Below are 21,446 nucleotides of genomic sequence, written 5' to 3'. Positions count from 1 at the left end.
TGGTCTCACTAGCTAATAGCAAGGGTAAGAAAGGGTCGAACCCAAGAGAGGCGTTGAATCAACCACCGAAATACTACCGCATAAGTAAGCTAAATGAAGTCGAAATTGGTTTGGTTTTATGTAACAAGTGCTAGTTCAAGTCAACTAGAGCTAGGGGGAGATTAACTATATTTAGAGAGTTCTAGGGCTTGGGATATGCCACTCAATTTCGTCACAAATCACAATTAGCAAGTAGCAAACAATGGTAATTAGGGGATGATGTAGGGGAAGTCATCTAAAGCACCCAACTACTCTCTCAAGCTAGAGGGATTACTCGAAGTATGAATACAACCTACTCTCGTGGTTACAAAGCATAAAACAAGTGTTAAAGCATAATCACGATGACAAAAACATTCCCTTGACTGGAAATTCCTATTCTCATGGTATTTCAAGTCAATTAAGCATAAGGGAGCTAACTCAAGTTCATCTCTCGATCCTTCGTTGAGAAAGCTTAGATAATAGTTTTAGCAATGTCCATATACAAGAACTAAGCAATTAAACCACTTAAGCTCAACTAATTAACACCTAACAATTACCAAATTAACACATGCAACAAGTAATTAGTGACTACATTGAGGGTTTTACCCAAACCCTAGAAAATTAGACTACTCACAATCCATGGAGATTAAAGCAATTAAGGATTTCAAGTAACTCATGAACAAGAATTAACCAAGGATTAAGCTAAATAACAATCTAAGCATACAAGAATTAAGCAAGATGATTAACAATCAAAGCAATTAAAATGGAAGAGAAGAGTGAGAAAATGTTACTAGAAGCTTCAACTTGAATATCAATGGTGGAACTTGTCTTCTACAATCATTGAGAATCAAATTTCCAAGCTAATAATTATAATCTAGCTAATGATTTGAGAATATTTGTGTTTCTACAATTGCAAACTAAGAGGAGGCACTAAAAACTTAGATCCCCCCACAAATTAGCTTCCAAGGTTATTTATATAGACCCCCAAATAAAAAGGACGGAGAAAACAAGAGTCGGGCACGGCTACAGGTCAGCACGGACGTGCTGAGGTTGGCACGGACGTGTAGCTATACCCGCACGGACGTGCTGATATTGGCACGGGCGTGCACCTGGGAGGCAGAAGGTACTGTTTTACTCAGGGCATCCTGCACGGACGTGCCGATATTGGCACGGACGTGCACCTGGGAGGCAGAAGGCTCAGTTTTGGCTGAGCAACCTGCACGGGCGTGCTGGATCATGCACGGACGTGCTGAATAACCTGCACGGACGTGCTGAGTTCTGCACGGACGTGCAGGCCTTGAAAACAGCAAGCAGTAGCTTCTGGTCGTGCTAGAACACTTCTGCACGGACGTGCCATACTTTGCACGTCCGTGCAGACTCTCTAAGGCCTTTATCTTCACTTTTCTTCGGTTTTGCTCCATTGTTTCGGCTTCTAACCTCGGTTTATCATCCAAATGCCTCAAATGGTCGCCCTTGAACCTAAAAACCCAACAAAAACACTAACAACCCGTGAAGCAAGGGATACACAAAAGTTGAACAAAAATAGAGTAAAAGTGAACCAAAATGCCAATATACCAAGTAAACAAGGTTCGAAATTACTCTAAAATCGTATCAAATAACAAGTTATCAATAAGCATGTTAGTAATCCCACTATGCGGATTTGGTTTATTGATAAGGCCTTGGACTTTGTATGACCGGGTCTTTCCTCAAGAATAGCCTTGTAATATAAGGAGACTAGCTTGGGGAGTGTGCACACTTGGGTTAGGAATTGGATTAAAAGGAATTGGTTTTTAATAAAGGAATTGGTTTTATTAACTATTATTTTGAATATTGAATGATTGGAATCGGTTTTGGAATAATGAGTTTCGAATTTATTGGATTAATTATTGGAATTGGTTTTAAAAGCATGTTTGCAAATAAATTGAGTTTACACTATCTTGCACTTATCGTACTTAGCATTATTTGTTAATCCGTATTTCTTATTTGTTTTGGTTCGCCCTGTTTACCGTAATGGTAAGCAGTGTTGACTATTTTCAGGTGGAGTCATGAATGAGCATATGGGAGTCCCGGGATTTGCTTCATCTAGTTTAGGAATGTTGGTCTTGTCTTTATTTTTGAGCACTCATAAAAATGTTACTATTTTTATAAGTATTAATAAAAGAAAGTTGAGTTTCCGCTGCAAGTTTTGTTGTTGAGTTAAGTATTTTGAGTAGCCTTGCGTAATCACGCGGCGGTAATACGCCCAAGTCTATCTCTACGATACAATTATACGTATTATACTAGTATTTCCGTAGAGGGAGATTTGGGGTGTTACAAAGTGGTATCAGTTTCAACGGTCCTAAAAAGATTAAAATTGGAGTAATAATAAAAATTGTGGGTAGACTTAAGAAGGGCATATAGAATAGATAGAGTTTCGCATTTGTGTGAGAGTCAAAAGCTTTATTTTTATATAAAACTATTTTCCTATTTGTGGAAAGATGAATGAGAAAAGTAAGCTCGAGTTCTCTACGGAGGCCTATAATGGGTACAACTCTCTGTCAAGGAAAGGCTCGCCTCAACGTCGTAGGTAACTTTCCTGGGAGACGCGGGCTCGACCATCCTATAATCATGATTCAAGTACATATCTATTATTTTTGAAAATTAAAAGAATTGAAATTATTTGAAACTTGAGTATGCGATTATGTGTGCATTAAAGTTGGTGTTTGTTAAAACACCCTAGGGAATGGTCAAGAGGTCCGAAATTTTTTGAGTTATTACCTATGGTTGGGTGATCTTGAGTTATGCTTGGTTTATTGAGTTATGAATTGCTTATTGCAAATGGATTTTGAATTGAATTGTTTGTGTGATTCGACATTGAATTAATTGTTTTGCATGTGTGTATGAAATAGATGGAAATGATTGATGAAATGAGACAGAATTACTTTAACTTGCATTACTTGAAAGATAATGGAGTCACAGTTAGTGAGTTCATAACTGGAATGGTCACTCTGACCTTAACCCTTTATGAGAAGTATAATTTGGATATGTGATATGTGGCAAGTATTTGGATCATACTAATATTACATGTGGTCAATATGGTTGACTAATATTACATTTGGATCAAAAGATATGATAAAAACAAAAACCGCAAAAACTACTGTCTATCGCAAGAGTATTATTCCGATTCGAATTCTTATCTTTTTTCCATTCTTCGACCCCTCTTTTTTCCTTATAAATAGAGGTCATATCTCCCCTTTTTTAATCATCAACAATATTGATCATCAAATCCTTCTCTCTTCCTCTCTTTTACACCAAAAATCATTCTTCTCTCTCTCTCTCTCATATTCTAAGCCTTAAACCTATATTCCTAATTACACCATTCTTCCCTTAAGAACTCCAAGGAGTCTATACTAAACCCGAGGTTCCGTCCTTAAACCAAGGCGTGAAAGGTATAAATAACTGAGGGTTTGGACCAAATCAAATCTATATTTATTTAATTTAATTTTCATTTGCTTTATATTTTTATTGAAGTTACTAACAGTTTATTCATGATGTAGCAATTTAAAAGAACGCGCGGAATGTGAGTAATTAATTAATTTAATTACTCTTATTTTATTTAATATTGCTAGCATCATGATTAGGTTATTTTATATTTGATTTGACTAATGATATTATGGTTAAATTGCTTCTAATATTAATGTTTATTTTATTATATTTATTGATCACAACATTGCATGTTTAAAGGGAATATGAAATTGAAAATCACGCCTAATAAGATAATTTGGACAACCGGCTTAGGTTCCTTTTTAATCTTGTTGTTTAATCAAGTGATCACGATATTTTAGAATTATATGTTGCATTAATATTCAACAAATTTAGCATGATAATAGTTTGGAGCGAATTGAATCTTTGTTTGTATGTCTTTGAGATCGCAAAAATCACTTTTCACTATAAGAATCGAGTAGAGGCCAATACGGGCGAATGTGACTCCATGACTCACTTCGTACCATAATCCCCGATCCTCCTTTCGTGGTTCCGAACCATATGGAGTTAGTAATCTCATGGATTAAGAATGGGGTGTAACCTTCACGGGTCAATCGTTGTTGCCTATCGTTGTCCCTTTATCGTGGTTGTCTTTTATGATCCATGAACGGTTTACAAGTTCCTTAAAAACTTGTTGGCGGCTCCTTACTTTCCTTGTCCCTAATCGTATACGTCAATTCCCACTTCCTAAGAGTTCCAAGCATATTCACCACATGCTTTTACGTAGGCGCACTTCGAGCGACGCCTACAGGCCTAAACCGTTCTTTATTCCTTCCTTGGTGTGCGAATTTAAAAAGGGAAAAGAGAACGGTTGTGACTAATAACCGTTCTCTATTTTTTATTATATAAACGCCTAAACGACCCGTTCTCTATACTTTATACATCGCTTAGCAGAAGAACGCCCCTAAGGAGATCTATAAAGCCTATTATAACAGTTCTCTAAGGCCTTTTTTGTAGTAGTTAGAAACTAATAAATATAGACCAAGGCATAAATTCAATTAAGAAGGCAATACATGCTTATATTCAATCAATATGCAAAACAACACATATGTAGATTTTGAGGTGTGACCTCTCTATCTTCATGGGCAGTCTCTACACCGCCCTTGAAAGTACCTACCTCAAAGTGTAGAAACCATGTATGAAGCATTATAGGCCTCTCCAAAACTCCTAGAAGTTCATGCTTTAAATTTACAAGGTTTGTCCTTGTCTTTTTTTATTTATGTTCCAATCGGTGCACCCTTTGGGCTAATTCGGATTTAGGGATCAGTTGTGAGTGATTAGGTTTCTGTCTCCTCCCAATTATTATTGCGGGGAATCGAACACGCATACCTCCCTACCAGGGGCGAAGCCAGCCTGGAATAAGGGGTGACAGCTGTCGCCCCACATTTATAAAAATTAAATTAAATTAAATTAAAAAAACCCTTAATACGGGTACCAGATAAATATTTTTTAATTCGCATATGAGTTGGTGCATCGGTAACACTCAACATGTACAAGTGTACAACTCACTCAACGCAAAATCAAATCACCTTGAATGCAACTATTTACGGTTTTTTTTGGGTTAAAGCATTTTAATTTTTTATTTTACAGTAATTTTTTTTGTTGAGGGAATTTTTTTTATTTTTATTTGTTGAAGCATTTTACCTTGCGGTTTTTGTTTTGGGTTAAAGCATTTTTATTTTACCTCTTTTTTGTTTTCTTTAATTTTTTGTATATGTGTAAAGACAATTTGCCTTCCGTAATTTTTAGCAATAAATTAGAATTGTACAGGAATCATGATATGTGCACGTATTAAATTACCTATATTATCTTATGTCTAAATTCGTCAAATATTCAAATCAGTAAATACTACCTCCGCTTCATATTACTCGCAACAAATTCCATTTTTGGCTGCTTCACATTACTCGCAACAAGTATATTTCTTTTCTTTTTTTAGTATGTTTTTGCTTGTAAATTGACAGCTTTACCCTTACTTATTTTTTAAAACAGAACATTAGTAATCCTAATCTAATATTGTGTACAATAACAACACTTAATTAATTAAATCATTCCCACCAATTTTAACCCATTGTTTTTAAATTTACCCCACTTCCCAACCACCTTCTTTAAATCAACATTCAATTTAAGTTGAAGGTGGTTGAAGGCATTGAATTGGGGATCTTGAATTCTCCAGAAACAAAACCCCCTTTCATACCCTAACTCTTCATTTTCTCAATCAGTTTATCTATCTTTCTCTCTCTCTCTCTCATCAAACACTCCCTTTCACTCTCTTCTGACTTAGGGTTTCCTATTTCTCTCTCTTAAAAACTCTTGATTTCTATTTTCTCTCTGTTCATTCATCCAAAAAATGGCTGGTTCAGATGAAGAGAACCCCGATCTTTTGTGTTATGAGTCCCTTGCTGCCGTCACAAAACGCTCTGCCCCTGTTCCATCCTTTAAGAGGAACAATCCTCGAAGGGGATCTGGAGTTAGGAGACTTCTTCGTCGCAAACCTACTCCTTCTAAAAGGAATATCAGGGGTGCGAAACTTACTGAGTATATATCAAGTGATGAGGAACAGAAGCCACCTAAGGCCTCGAAGTGTACACCTGCCGCTGCGCCTGTTGAGGTGATAGATCTGGATGATTCTCCAGTCAAAATCACCACCCCTGTTGTTACTGCTCCTGTTGGGTCTGCTAGTGAGGTCCCTGATGCTTTATCTGAGACGGGGGAGTCCAGGTCCATCGATCATACTGCTAAGGAGGTCCTAAGGCCACATGAGTCCCATCCTACGATGGGTGGCACGAACGCTGGGCCTTGTACTGGGGCGAAGCGCATCAGATCTGGGCTTCCGGATGGGCTTGAGGCTGATGATGTGTATACAGCCTACCTTCAGATCAACTACCCCCAATTTTACCACCCCCCCCCAAACTAAGTGGGCAGCGTAATTTCTGAAACCCTAATTTTCAATTTTATCTGATTTTTTGTTTAAGTAGAAAAATTGTTGAATTGTGAGTTGATTTGAATGCAATACTGGTTTGATTTTGTTGGATTCTCCACAGATGTGGGGTTGTTGCTTTATTTATGAGTCTGAATTTAGTTTTTTTTTTTTTGGGCTGAATTGATTGTGATTTGGTATACTTGCTCACATTCCCTTATTTAAGTCCCTGACATTCATTTTAATGTTGGATTGAAGTAGTTTTGTTGCCTTGGTTTGTTTTGTTGGCTTGAGGTGTTTTGGGTGGAATGACTGGATATAATAGTCAATGTTTGGCTTTATATGGTATTGCTGTATTGGGTAGAATTATGGTTACATATGCTCTGTTTTCTCTGGTTTGTTCCAATGGTTTGGCATGACATTATGCTTTGTATAGAGAAGCTGGATTGACATGTTATGTTGGGTTCATAATGATGTTGTTTGCTTTATTTTTGTTGGTGTGATGAGTTTCTCTTCTAGCATGATTGAGTTCCTGGGCTGCCTATGTTAGATCCTTGATTGAGTAATCCATTTGATGGCTATGTTGAGTCCCAATTCAAATACACCACCCCATGTAATGAGTCCCCAATAATTACAATGCATGACTGTTTTTATGTTCCATATGATGAAGGGACTCAACTAATTGCTTGTTGATATATGTGGAATTTCTAGTGACTTTATTTTGAAGTTGATGTTGAGGAACCCTGTATCTAATAAGCACTGAATTGAAAACAACCCTATCTAATGGAAAACAAACCAAAAAGTTTCTGTCTTTTCTAGTTACAACAAGTTTTTTTATTGTTTACATAAATTGAGTACCATATACACTACTCTAGTACATGACTGCTCATGAATGTGGACGTTCTATTTACCAAAAGTACACATAACCAAAACATAAACTAAAACAAAAAAAAATTTAGGAATACTTGGTATGTGTGGCAGTCTATGTGTCCCAAAATGATCATGTTTGTAGTCTAAACCTTGTCATTAATATGCATCCACTTCCATGTTTGCCTCTTGTTGCTGATTGCTTGTTGGATGTACTTCAATTGTATTCAAATACTGCACAACTGTGTTCAGCATTCCCCTGTCCACCTCTAACATATCTGGGAGTAACCCAAGACTATCCAAGTGTCTCTTCTTCATGTGTGGAGGGACAAAGTTGTCCCCACCCATCTTTTCCAGTATTTTTTGCATGCATGACTGTAAGGTTATCCATGAGTACTTGTTGACAATGGGATCAAAAGCATCCCAGGCTTCTTCTACTTTCTCTATTAACTCATCAAGGTTCTTTGGAAATGATTGATATTGAATGGAATGAATCACCCTAAATAGACCTAAGTCTAAGACATTTAAATCTGGACTCCGAGCTAGTTGATACATAAACTGGATGTTGAACCCTTGTGCTTGACAAGCTGCTATAAATTCTGCATCATTAGGCACTTGATGTGGCCTTGCATTGTCCCACTGTATTGTTACATTCTTTGGTGATTGGGGGGGGGGGGCACTTTTCATGTAATGTTTGTATGGCATGATTAAGTAACATCTCCCTTATAGCATCTTTGTTCACTGACTGTATTGTCTTAGTTTAATTTCAAGTGTGCCTTTAATTTGTCTCTGTTTTTGCTCTTCTTCTTTGCTATTTCATATTTCACAAAAGAGAATAACCCATATTTCCCATCATGCAACATGTTCTTGTGTTCATCATAAAGTGGCTTGTCTACCATACCCATGAACATTGCCTTGAGTTTAAACCTCTTAGATTGTTGTGCTTTGTATGGGTTCTTTTCATTAGGCAATAAGTAAAATGTTCTAATTTCAGGATTCAAAAAGAACCATTTCTCATCTATGTGAATGCTATAGTGCATGTCAATGAATGTAGGGTCCCCCAGTGATGGAACAGGATTTACCCAGCTAAGTACCCACTTAAGTCTAGCTATTTTGTGATTGTCTGAAAGTGTAGGGTGATTTGTTGCAGTGTGTGTTCTTAGTCTACCCTTTTTCCTTAATCTATGTATGGTAGAAGAGGAGACATGTAGGTCAACAACATAGCTCCTTTCCGTGGTCCTCTTATAAAGAGGCACTGAAGTTAACCACTCATCAGTGTACTGTTTTGGTTTAGGCCCAACTTTCCCTAGTTTTTTGGTCCTAACATCAATGACATTACCATCAGTCAAGTGTTGTTTAATTACCTGAAACTATCTTGTTGTTGTTGATCTGTGTACATTGTGTTTTCTAGCTAAGTTAGATAAAAACCCTTTTGGCAAAGAGTTCCCTTCCATATTCAGCAAGATATCATCAACAAGCTGTCTTTTTTCATCTACTGTCATTTCTCTCCTAGCCCTTCCCCCTTCTTATTGTTCATCTTCATGTGGTTCTGCTTCATTTGCATCATCAGCATCTGCATCATAACCATTGTCTTCATCTAAACAGTTGCCTTGTTGATTTTACAATTCTGCTTCTGAATAGAAGTGCTGATACTATCCCTGGTTATAGAATTCTGCTTGGTGTTGTTCCTCTGCATAAAGATGTTGCATTTGGAAAAAATCATCATCAAAAAACATCATCCATGGGTCCTTGGTTTTTTTTTTTTCCAGATTAGGTGAAGGTGATGAAGTGGCGGATGTTGGTTTTTGTGGCGGTCTCCAATGGAGCCTGATTTATGTACATATAATCATACTGATGGAACTAACACAGCGTTTTGGAAATTAGGTTTAGAACTAATTGTAGTGAAATGTTAACAATGGTGGTGTTGATTTTTGTAAAAAATTATGAAACTTTATCTCCTCCCCCCTCTCCCACTAAACCCATTGATAGTGAACAATGGAATGAAAAAATGGGTTTATTAGGGTAGGAGACCTCTTTATATAGAGGTCTTTTTGTTTGAATTAAATGGAAAAATTGAAAGTTGGGGAATGTTTGAATTTTCGTGAAAGTTGAATAAGGGAAAACAATTGGAGCCAAAAAATTTGGGTCCCTTAAAAGTAATTCAGAAAAGAAAAAAAAGGGTGGGAAATAATATTCCCCCACATGCACTCTCTCTCCTAAATAAGGGACCACATGTATTTCCCTCCTTTTTATCTCTTCTAATACTTTACCCCTCCCCTAATTAATCACACTTTCAATCATTTGTCTCGGCCTCCGCAAACATGTACTTTGTTGTGAGTAATGTGAAGCGGAGGTAGTATTTTATATATATATATATTCTCACTATTCAAACACGGAGTACTAATAATTTAACATTGTAAGAGGTATAATTAGTATATGATGTAATATTTCTTTAGTAAGTATTTTGGATTTTGTAACACTTTAATTATTTAACTAATTATATGTGTTCAAGTATTGATTTTTCCCCGACATTTTTGTCAAATATTGCGCTATTCATTTGTCTCTCTGATTTGAAATTCATGTCCTATCACTGCTCCCTACCAGGTGCAGTCCTTTACTAGCTATGTATAATTCATTCGTATGAAATTTCCATAACCGTGTTTTATCCAACATTTATAGAATATAATGTTGGTACTATAGAGTCTTATATTAAATAGATTGGGTTATGTCATAAACTTGATTGAACCAATAGCTAACCTTTGTACAACTTTGTTAAACATTGAAATGATTCCTAGCGTAACACTAAATTATCCACCCATCTTGGTGGATTCAATGCGCACGTTCATCATTAAGTCAATGCCCATCTCAAAACTGTACTTCATTTGTATGAAATAAATATATAATAAGAACCCACCATCCTTCTTACCCTAATTAAATAAATTAAATAATACTCATTTGTTCTTAGTAAGACTTAGATACTGTTTACTTTTTTAAAGTCTTTTGTTTGACTTTAGACTTTCCTTACTCAAGAATCAAACACATGAAATCGTTAAACTAAAAATTTCCACATTGGTAGAAAAAAATTAAGAACCTTTCATTATACTTTAGTTTATGTGAGCTTCAATTCTTTTCAGTTCTCACATGACCCTTGTTGAAACAAAGTCTTCAACTCACATTATCTTGCTTTTGTATACTTGCTTACTCTACTTTTTATTTTTCAATCGGTATTGTGTGGATTGATTTACTTTACACCTATCTTTAATACTCTTTTATGTATAATGATTTTGTTTTAATTGTTTTTAACTAACCATGTAAGAGGTGTGTGCCTTATTAATCCCTCCTATGGAAGGTAACTTTGTCGTATTATACCATCATATTTTCTCTATTCTTTATATTGCAAGAGTTATATTTTTAAAAAGATTCACAAATATTACGATTTTTTTAAAAAAAATTTCCAACATCTCCTTCTGTGCTATTATAATGTAAACATCTAATATACATTTACTTTTTTTTTTTTTTTTGAAAGGATCTAATATACATTTACTATACATGTTTATGTTCTGTTTTGTGGGTGCTCCAAATGTTTTTTTATTTAATTTTACGTGTCTTCTCAATATTATAATATATTTTGAACTAAGATATATTCACTCCGTTTCTAAAAGAAGGTTGCATTTGCTCATTCCCCTTCAATGATTACATTTCAATTATTCTTATTTTTTTTTTTTAAGTTAATTTCATGTTTGATTCCCACTATATGATTTTTCTTATTAACCATGAAAAATCAACAAATGTAACCTTCTTTAATTACATAATGGAGTGAGTATTACAAAGTTCTCCCTCTGTTTTTAAATACTTGTTTCACTTTCCTTTTACAACCGTTTTTTAATACTTGTTTCATTTCCTTATTTAAAAAACTTTTACAATATTTAATTCATTTCTCTCACATAGTGAGCCCAATATAAATCATATTTTATTAATTTTATATTCTCTCTCTTCTAATTATCTCCACTACTTTTGTTTTTCACAATTTTTTATTCTTTTACTTACCCCACTACCTCCATATTTTATTACTTTCTCCAATTTCTCCTATAATTCCACGCATGGAAAAATAGAGCAAGTATTTAAAATATGAGTAACTAATTTGTTATATAGACTAATACACATATACAGTAGTATATCCTTTACAAAAAATAAATAAATAAAAATTATACAGTAGGTATATAATAAAATAATTGTGTGCCTCTTTAAATCATCCTCTACAATTCCAGTTGTCAAACTAATAAACCCGTGAAAAAAAACAATGAAATAATATTGATCATATTCACACTTTTCTTTTCCAGTTTCTCTCACTTTTTCCATTACTTATGGAAACTCTGTTTATATAACAACTCATTTCTTGACTTCCATTTTACACTATTCATCTGGCTATTAAGCCAGATAAAAAACAATGGAGTATAACAAATCAAGATCTGTAAGGTTTCACGACGAAGTCGAAACAGCAACAGCATCATCAGCAGCAGCACCAGAAAACAGAACCAACTTAGTACAAGTAAAGCAGAAGTACACTATTGATGGAACTAAGATACCATCATCAGCATCATCATCATCATCACCGTCATCGCCGTTATCGTTGAGAACCAAGGTGCTTTCGAGAGTTTTCTCTGAAGATTACGAAAGGGTTAAGAGAAAGATACATGATCCTAGAGGAAAGACGATTAACAGATGGAATAAAGTGTTTCTTATAGCGTGTTTGGTTTCGTTGTTCGTCGACCCTTTGTTTTTCTTCTTGCCTGCTGTAAAAGGAGACATCATGTGCATTGAGATTGAGATGAAGTTGGAGATTGCTCTTACTGTAATTCGAACAATGGCTGATGTTTTTTATGTTGTTCAGATTTATTTTAGATTTCGGACTGCGTATATTGCTCCGTCTTCTCGTGTTTTCGGGAGGGGTGAGCTTGTTGTTGATCCTAAGAAGATTGCTCTTGGATACCTCAAGAATTGGTTCTTCATTGAGCTCATTGCTGCTCTGCCTCTTCCTCAGGTTCACTTTCTAATTTTGTAAATAATTTTCGAGCATTTTAAAGCTTGGACAATATAATCGATACTAGATATTTCATGAAGTTTAGGGGGTGACAACATTAAATTTTAGTAGTTAATATATAAAATATATACCTGAAATTTATAACAAATATGGTTTTTGATTTATTTTTCATTAATATTTTTGTGTATGTTTTGGTTTAGGTGTTGATATGGGGAGTGATTCCGAACCTAAGTGGATCAATGATGATGAACACGAAAAATGTGTTACGGTTTATCCTGATTTTTCAGTACTTACCACGATTGTTCTTGATATTTCCTTTATCGTCTCAAATTGTGAAGGCTACTGGTGTGGTTACTGAGACTGCTTGGGCTGGTGCTGCTTACAATCTCATGCTGTTCATAATGGCAAGCCATGTAAGTGTCTGACATAGTGATAGATCTCTGTATTTATTTTAATATATCTAAATTTGGTAGGGTGCAATTAAATATTAAGTCACTTTCTTTGCATAATAATTGGTGCTTCTGATTGTATTTTACTGTATTTTCTACTGTCTAACTAGGATTCTCTGAACTTCAATCATTTGACAGAACATAATGATATAGAGCAAAAATCTGATCATGATTATGAAATAATTTTATTGTCTTGTTTTCATATATGTAAAATTACTTAACAAGTTAATTAAGCGAGTCAGTACAACTTTTCTGATGTTTGTAGGTTTTAGGAGCTTGCTGGTATCTTCTGTCAATAGAGCGAGAAGAGGCGTGCTGGAAGCACGCTTGCAGCCTCGAGAGTCAGATGTGTCTATACAAATATTTTGATTGTAGGAGAGTTCAGGATGCAGGCAGAGAGAGTTGGTTTAAAATGAGCAATATAACAAAAGTATGTGATCCTGATAAAAACAGTTACACTTTCGGAATTTATGGTGAGGCCGTGACTACTGGGGTTACCTCTTCACCTTTCATCAACAAATACTTCTACTGTCTTTGGTGGGGTTTGAAAAATTTGAGGTAATACATTGGATATAATGTGTTAAGGCCAAATAATACTGCCTTCTCAATTGTTAATGATCTGATCAGTTTCGAATCATTATGTGCAGTTCTCTTGGGCAGGATCTTTCAACAAGCACCTCTATCGGTGAAATAGTTTTCGCGATCATAGCTGCAACTCTCGGATTGGTCTTATTTGCCCTCCTTATTGGTAACATGCAGGTTAGCAACTTAGCACCCTGTCATAATAGGCCACTGTGTCAGCTTATATAAGTTTCGACTTTAGTGGCCTAGAACTTAGAAATAAATTTAGTACCTAAGAATTTAAGAGTGAATGTTTCCATGTGCTGTAATTCAGACATATCTGCAATCAACTACAGTCCGGTTGGAAGAGTGGAGGATCAGGAGAACTGATACAGAGCAATGGATGCATCACAGGCAGCTGCCCCCAGAGCTGAAGCAGTCTGTCAGGAGATATGATCAGTACAAATGGGTGGCTACAAGAGGGGTCGACGAGGAAGCTCTTCTCCAAGGCCTTCCCATGGATCTACGTAGGGATATTAAACGTCATCTCTGTCTTGATTTAGTCCGCCGGGTAAGTTTACAACAAACATTCTTCATAGAATACAGAAATAGAAAGTAATCACAGCAAAAAGGATTGACAAGTAATTCTAAATACAGGTCCCATTATTTGACCAAATGGAAGAAAGAATGCTAGACGCTATATGTGAGAGGCTGAAGCCTGCTTTATGCACGGAAGGCACGTTTCTTGTAAGGGAGGGAGACCCTGTGAACGAGATGCTCTTCATAATCCGAGGCCATTTGGATTCATACACAACGAATGGAGGCCGAACAGGCTTCTTCAACTCATGCAAGATTGGACCAGGTGACTTCTGTGGCGAAGAGCTCTTAACATGGGCTCTAGATCCCCGGCCTAGTGTTATCCTTCCATCATCAACTCGAACAGTCAAGGCCATCTCAGAGGTGGAAGCCTTCGCTCTGAAAGCAGAAGACTTAAAATTTGTGGCTGCACAGTTCAGAAAGCTGCACAGTAAGCAACTGAGACACAAATTTCGATTCTACTCCCATCACTGGAGACTTTGGGCTGCCTGCTTTATACAGGCAGCATGGCGAAGACAGAAGAAACGACGACATAATGCTAGTGAGTGTAAAGCTCACGAAGACATGTTGACATATGAGCATGATCAAGGGCAGTTAAGTAGTGAAGATTATGATGTCAGTGGATCAGGGTACTCTTTGTATGCTAAGCGATTAGCATCAAGTAAAAGGAAGGCTGGTAACAAGCACTCGAGTATGGATTCGAGTATTGGTGCATTGCAAAAGCCAGCTGAACCTGATTTCTCCGTTGATGAGGACTAAACATGCATGTATTGAGCTGTTTGTACATTATTCATTGTTTCTCATTAACACTTTATTCTTCTTTTCTACCATTAATTATATATAGCAATTAGCTTAATTAGTTACAAAATCTAGCTAGCAAGAAAGTTGTACAAGAATTATTGTACTTTCAAAAAGAATGATACACCACACTATGGTGTGGACTAATTCACCTATAAACAAATGCACAAAAAGTCAAAAGTAAATTTGGTACTATAATGTAATGGTGATATTACAAATATATACTGTCTATCCAAACTTTTTTCCACGTGTGCACAATAAATGTCAACTATCTTAACTGGTTAAAGTATCGATACAGCTTGTACGGGATTTGATCTCCTTGGACTTCTAATACGTTGAACAGACAATCCCTTAATAAAAAAAAAGTGATGAAGTTGATGAGAGCATAGTATTGACTGGCAAATAGCTGTATTTTAAATGAAAGGCATGACATATGGGTACTAGTACTACGGACAGGGTTGACATCACAAGAGATGGGGTGAGATGTTATGCTTTAAAGTAAGTTGCTAAGTTCGCAAGTAATTAATGAGTCATTGAAACTCAGGTTATTGGAGGGAGCACTTCATTTAATACCACACCAGATTGGTCGGCATTCCCCGTTTATGATGCAGTGGCATCTTTCCCCACTTGACATTGATACATTATAGTACGGAATACATACTATCGGATCACTTAACTAATTTTTCATTTTATCCATTTTTTTAAAAATGTAGTTGTGCTAATTGTAATTATTTATAATCATCATTGCCATTTTAATCAATTAAAATCGATATTACAGAGTACATGTAAATCTAATTTTAATAGTGAATTATACACTATTATAGTGCATAATTGAAGACATTTATGTTTAAATGTGTATATTAAAAACCGTATAAAAAGACAAATGAGATAAACAAAAAAGAAACTTAGAAATAAGATAATCATAGTTAAATATCAATTAATGAAAACCTTATCCTTTGAAGGCATGAAGACCAGCCATATGACCCAGCTTTGAAACAAAATTTTGTCCTTAAAATTGCGATTTTACATGCATTATACCATAGAAGATGAGTCAAAAAGTGAAGAAACCTAAAATACGGATTAACACTTTTTTTTTAATAGCAAATACGGATTAACACTTAGATAAAGTCGTACAGATTAATTAAGAAAGCACAATGAATATTTTTCAAAAAAAAAAAAAAAACCAAGCACATTGAATGCATCTGTAATTAAAGATTCACATTATGATTAAAGAAAAACATATGCGATTTGTGAACCAATTGACCAAAAAGGGAACAAAAGAATCTAAATCCTAAAGACTAAAATACTCTTGATGTTGCGAACACTCCGTAGCATATTAAGAGGCTTTGCAATAAAGATGCTGATTCAAAAAACCAATTGAGGATTCATTTAGTGATGATTGGGACTACCTTTGGTAAGGAAGACCCGTATTCAATCCCCCACAATAATAATTGGGAGAAAACTTAAACCTAATCACCAAAAACTGATCCCCGAATACGGATCAGCTCAAAGAGTGAACTAGGTGAAACACAAATAAAAAAATAAAATAATACTCCCTGCGTTTTTAAATACTTGCTCTATTTCTCTTGGACACGTATATCGATGCTAATCTTTGATCACTTATATCTTTAATTATCAATAAGTATAAATTCTAACAATTGAAAATTAATAATCTATTCATTGATATGATTCCATAAAGTACCCACAAAACTATATTTTTTTTATATAAAAATCACAAACATTAGTCAAAGTAGGACAAATGAATAGTGCAAAAAATAAAAATTGAACAAGCATTTAAAAACGGAGGAAGTAATACAGACAAGACACTTATCGTAGAATAAAAGCTTATAAATTACCTGAGTACAAAATAGGAAGTAAATACAAACAGGACCTACTTGAAAATCTTTTTCCTTCTTTATTAGAGTTTTTCTCTCAAATTAAAGACATTAAATGGAACAAACATAAAGAAATATAGGAGTAACATCTTTCATTTTACACGAAATTTACACTTTGTTTGGATAGGAAGAAATGGAAGGAAAAGAAGAGAAGAGAAATGGAGGGGGACAAAATCTCTTGTTTGGGTAAAAGATTGGGGGAAGGAAGGGGAAGGAGAGGGAGAGATCCATTTTCCCTTTCTCTATAATAACCATAATCTCTCCAAAATTGGAGAGATTTGGAGGGAAAATGGAGCTCACCTCCCCCTCCCTTTCTTTTCCCTCCCCTTCCTCTATTTTCCCTCCCCTTCTTTTCCTTCCTTCTTTGCTATCCAAACAAAGCGTTAAAACAATACTTGTAGTTCAGAAAGTCTAATGACTTCAGCTATTTGGAGAGTGTTCCATCACAAGTTAAGAAACAGAATTGGGACAAAAGTTAAAACCAATTTATGTACTGCCAAAATCATTTCCCATTATAGTAACTGAAGAATGAACACAGTGTCGGTTCGAGGTGCAATACTACTTCAAAATCAACGATCAATTTACTCTTTCCATCAATAATTTTACTCAATACAAAACTTTGATACACTTCACTACCCAAACAAGATCTGGATTATTAGTCCTACCTTTAGTAGCCTATCATACCCTAGCTTATATGGTCATACCGGGTTGGGCTGCAGCTGCAGCTGCAGCTTTAGCACTTGGCTTCTCCACGACAATAGCCTGAGTAGTCAATACCATTCCTGCAACAGAGGCAGCATTTTGCAAACCACATCTTGTCACCTTAGCTGGATCAATTACACCAGCCTCTACTAAGTTCTCATATGTGTCGGTCATTGCGTTGTAACCAACCTCCCATTCACTTGCCATTACCTTCTCTACAACCACCTCACCTTCAACCCCGGCATTGTAGGCAATTAGAGATGCTGGTGACACAAGTGCCTGCATCAATTAGCCAATACATAAGATTAACAGAAAATGCAACAGAGAGAGTAGCTTATCTACAAAGCAAATTGAGAGCTTCTAATGATCTTTTATAGTAGTATGTTGTAGCAATAAACAATTGGGTCATTTTTGCAATGAGAAAGTTCCCAGTCTGACAATATTTTACAGACATGTGAGAGACTACTTAGCACTACTAAGATGGAACTCCCAGATATGTGCAGATACACCGAGAGATTTAAGCTTTGTTCTTTAATCCAAAATTTGTTTACTTCAAAAATTTGCTGATCTTAAGTTAGTTCTTATATAATGTTATATGGAACTCATCTAAAGTTATCTTTAGTATAAACTCATATAACTACAACGTCACTAATTTTCCAAGGTAAAAAGAACAAGGCCTAAATATTTTCCTGTCATAGCTGAAAGTTCCAGAAAGTTTACTCCATATCTTATAAATTGATTGCAGACTAAAGACAATCAGATATTAAAAGAAAAGGTTTTACCTTCTGCACAATGTCAGCACCCAAACGCTCATCAGGGTCCTCCAGTCTCTCCTTAATAGAAGGCACGCATGTTGAAAGATGAACAAGAGCAGCACCGCCGCCAGGAACAATGCCTTCCTCTATAGCAGCAAAAGTTGCATTCTTTGCATCCTCAATTCGCAACTTACGGTCTTCAAGCTCAGTTTCTGTGGCTGCACCAACTTTTATAACAGCAACACCTCCAGACAATTTTGCAATTCTCTCAGCAAGCTTCTCAGAATCATAAACAGAATCAGTCTCAAACAATTCTTTCTTAAGCTGAGCTATCCTAGCCTGAAGTTCATCTTTAGATGCAGCATCAGCAATGAGGGTGGTGGAATCCTTGGTTATTGTCACCTTCCTTGCCAATCCAAGCTGCTCAACAGATGTACTCTCAACTGCCAATCCCAAATCACTAGCCATGAACTCCGCACCTGAATTACACAAGTTGCACATTATTACCCACATGAACTCGGAAGTACCATCTCTGTTTCTTATTATTTGATCATGAACTCGGAAGTACCATCAAGAATTATCTAGAATAACTGTCAATAGGTCCTCTAAAATCAAATATTTGATCATGAACTCGGAAGTACTATCTCTTTTTCTTATTATTTGCAACAAGGAATTTTTTTCTCTCACAAATAATACCCCTTTGTTACAAATATTAAGAAACAGAGGTCATATACATGAATCAATCCCAAAGAACCAATGATGAAACATCAGCAATCATGATACCACAACATTTAAAAGAAAGTGTGAACAAAACCCTAAACCCGCAAAAATCAAACTACTTCTAGAAGATATAGTCATCAATATAGTTAGTTATTTGATTGATTTATCAAATGGCTCAAAACTTCATTTTTTTGCCTTTGAGCTTACCATTTACAATTACAACATCACACATTTTTCACAGTATAATGCAAAGAAAACAATCCAATACCTGTCAAGATAGCAATATCTTGAAGCATAGCCTTTCTCCTCTCTCCAAATCCTGGTGCCTTGATGGCAGCAACATTGATAATACCCCGAAGCTTGTTTACAACTAGAGTGGCCAATGCTTCTCCAGTAATATCCTCAGCAATAATAAGCAAAGGTGCTCTCATTTGAGTGGTCTTTTCCAATAATGGGATAATATCTTTAATTGCAGATATCTTCTGGTCAGTTATCAAGACTCTAGCATTTTCAAATTCAACAATTGATTTTTCAGGATTGGTAACAAACTGTGGAGATATATACCCTCTATCAATCTGCAAAACAGGGAACAACCCACATTATATGAGGACCATTTAGTACAAACTCACATTACAAGCACATTAATCACTAGTATACAAGCCACAAACCTCCATTCCTTCTTCCACTTCGACAGTTGTCTCAAAGGAAGATGACGACTCAATGGATAAAACACCATCTGGGCCAACTTTGTCAATAGCGTCAGCAATCATGGTTCCGATCAATTCATCATTTCCAGCAGAAATAGTGGCAATAGCTGAAAACAAATGCATGATCATATACCATAAGAATGCTTTTACACTTCATAATAACTCAACACCATCTAGCAGTAGTCAGGAAAAAAGTAGTACCTTTGATATCCTCGCGGCCATTGACTGGCCTGGCTCTCTTTTCAAGTTCCTCAATTAATCCTTGGATAGTTTTATCAATTCCTCTTTTCAAAGACACAGGGTTAGCACCTGAGGTAACACTGAGCAGACCTTGTCTGATGAACTCGCGTGCAAGAACTGAAGCAGTTGTAGTTCCATCACCAGCTGAGTCATTTGTTTTACTGGCAACCTATATCACCAACGATATCATATCACATATAGAAACTATTAACCATGACAACAAAGTTTACAACTCTAAATTCTTATCCTCCAAGACAAGCGTAGCGTTCCTTAAATGAAACAACAGTCATACACTTGTACATGAAAAATCCATACCTCCCTAATCAAGGCAGCACCAGCATTCTCCATAGGATCAGCCAGCTCAATAGCTCGAGCAATAGTAACTCCATCATTAACTACCCTTGGGTTACCGAATTCATCCAAAACAACATTTCTCCCTGCAAAAAGAAATTCAATCATAAGCCATTATACAGCATTAGAAACAGCAACTCAGCAAAAAAAATCCAGTAAAAAGAAAGCATCAACATATAGTGTCAGGAGTTACACATGATAAACACGCTTAATTAATACTTTGTATAAAATTATCAATGTTTAATTGAAAATTCCAAGCAAGTAATAGTGGTACTGCTTTTCCTAGGCAATTTTGTCTTCCGGGGATTATAAGATACCTCTTGGACCAAGGGTAAGTCCAACAGCATCAGCAAGTTTATCAATGCCAGCCTGAAGGGCGGCCCTGGAATCTTGGTCAAAGGCAATTTGCTTTGCAGAAGCTCTCACGACAAGCCGCCTGCTCGATGGTTTGTAATGCACCTTCTGCGCCCGCTGAGGAATTGCTTTCCTCAAGCTTCCCTAAATCCATGGTACAACAGGTCATATAACAAACACATTAAGTCAAATATAGCTTTCCACTAAGAGAGAACAACACAAACAAAAATCTCATTATTCCTTATCCTTCAAACTTATGCATAACCCAGGAAATGTTTTCTCATCACATTCGAAAATCGAAAACAAGTCGAATTCACAATCAATTACTAATATGGAAAGTAACGAATACGCAAATCTAAACAGTGGCAGCAAAACAACTAAAACCCACGAACCATTAACAGAATAAGCAACCCAATTCATCAATTTAAAAATTCAATCCAATCACATTCAGATAGCTATAATTACACCAAAATTCTATCCAGAAAATTCCACATAATATTAACAATTCCAAGCATTATTAACTAATTTACACAGCTTCAAAGCTAAATTAGCATAACATAAACCCCACATGTTTGTTGAAAATGAAAGACTAAGAAAACAAACTAACAAAAAGACTAATCCAATTCCCAAATATTAAAAACTTCAAAACCCAATCTAAAAACATAAACATGGAAATTAATCAATGATACAAACAATACAATAATACCCAATTGTTAATCAAAGAAGGAGTAAAAATGAGGAGATAGAAAAAGATGAATACCTTTCCGGGTGTGGAAAGAATGGAAGTGGTTGAGATAGCATTAGCAGAAGCCATTGTTGATAGAAAGCAGAGCAGATTATCGAAGAGAAGAGGAGAGAGAGAGAGAGAAGATGGTGAATGAAATGGTAGTGAAGTGAGGATAAGGAGCAAAGGCTGGAAACTGATAGAGTGAGTGAGGGTTTGTGTAGGTTA

At 35.8% G+C, this 21,446-nt stretch overlaps 2 protein-coding genes across 2 annotated transcripts; one reads left to right on the top strand and one right to left on the bottom strand.

The window, feature by feature from the left end:
* The first annotated feature begins 11,515 nt into the window (after positions 1-11,515).
* Positions 11,516-14,933, top strand: LOC145559525 (protein CNGC15b-like). The gene is made up of 6 exons (XM_081620937.1): positions 11,516-12,365; positions 12,566-12,778; positions 13,080-13,372; positions 13,462-13,573; positions 13,710-13,946; positions 14,033-14,933. The coding sequence occupies exons 1-6, from the start codon at positions 11,772-11,774 to the stop codon at positions 14,729-14,731; spliced, it is 2,148 nt and encodes a 715-aa protein (XP_081477063.1). The 5' UTR covers positions 11,516-11,771; the 3' UTR covers positions 14,732-14,933.
* Positions 14,934-17,224: 2,291 nt separating this feature from the next.
* LOC145558367 (ruBisCO large subunit-binding protein subunit alpha-like) lies at positions 17,225-21,446 on the bottom strand. Its single transcript, XM_081619589.1, has 8 exons — positions 21,255-21,446; positions 20,458-20,638; positions 20,105-20,226; positions 19,751-19,958; positions 19,511-19,656; positions 19,111-19,417; positions 18,150-18,601; positions 17,225-17,646 (listed from the first exon to the last, which is right to left on the bottom strand). The coding sequence occupies exons 1-8, from the start codon at positions 21,306-21,308 to the stop codon at positions 17,356-17,358; spliced, it is 1,761 nt and encodes a 586-aa protein (XP_081475715.1). The 5' UTR covers positions 21,309-21,446; the 3' UTR covers positions 17,225-17,355.

The sequence above is a fragment of the Chenopodium album genome, chromosome 9 (genome assembly GCF_948465745.1).
Source record: "Chenopodium album chromosome 9, dcCheAlbu1.1, whole genome shotgun sequence".
In the NCBI taxonomy this organism is placed as follows: Eukaryota; Viridiplantae; Streptophyta; class Magnoliopsida; order Caryophyllales; family Amaranthaceae; genus Chenopodium; species Chenopodium album.
This window is presented reverse-complemented; position numbering and strand designations above follow the sequence as displayed.

Coding starts and splice junctions, on each gene's coding strand:
- LOC145559525 (XM_081620937.1), top strand. CDS start 11,772: ATGGAGTATAACAAATCAAGATCTGTAAGGTTTCACGACGAAGTCGAA. Junction 12,366..12,565: donor CTGCTCTGCCTCTTCCTCAG/GTTCACTTTCTA, acceptor GTTTTGGTTTAG/GTGTTGATATGGGGAGTGAT. Junction 12,779..13,079: donor TGTTCATAATGGCAAGCCAT/GTAAGTGTCTGA, acceptor TGATGTTTGTAG/GTTTTAGGAGCTTGCTGGTA.
- LOC145558367 (XM_081619589.1), bottom strand. CDS start 21,308: ATGGCTTCTGCTAATGCTATCTCAACCACTTCCATTCTTTCCACACCC. Junction 19,657..19,750: donor TGGCCGCGAGGATATCAAAG/GTACTACTTTTT, acceptor ATTTGTTTTCAG/CTATTGCCACTATTTCTGCT. Junction 17,647..18,149: donor GTGCTGACATTGTGCAGAAG/GTAAAACCTTTT, acceptor TAATTGATGCAG/GCACTTGTGTCACCAGCATC.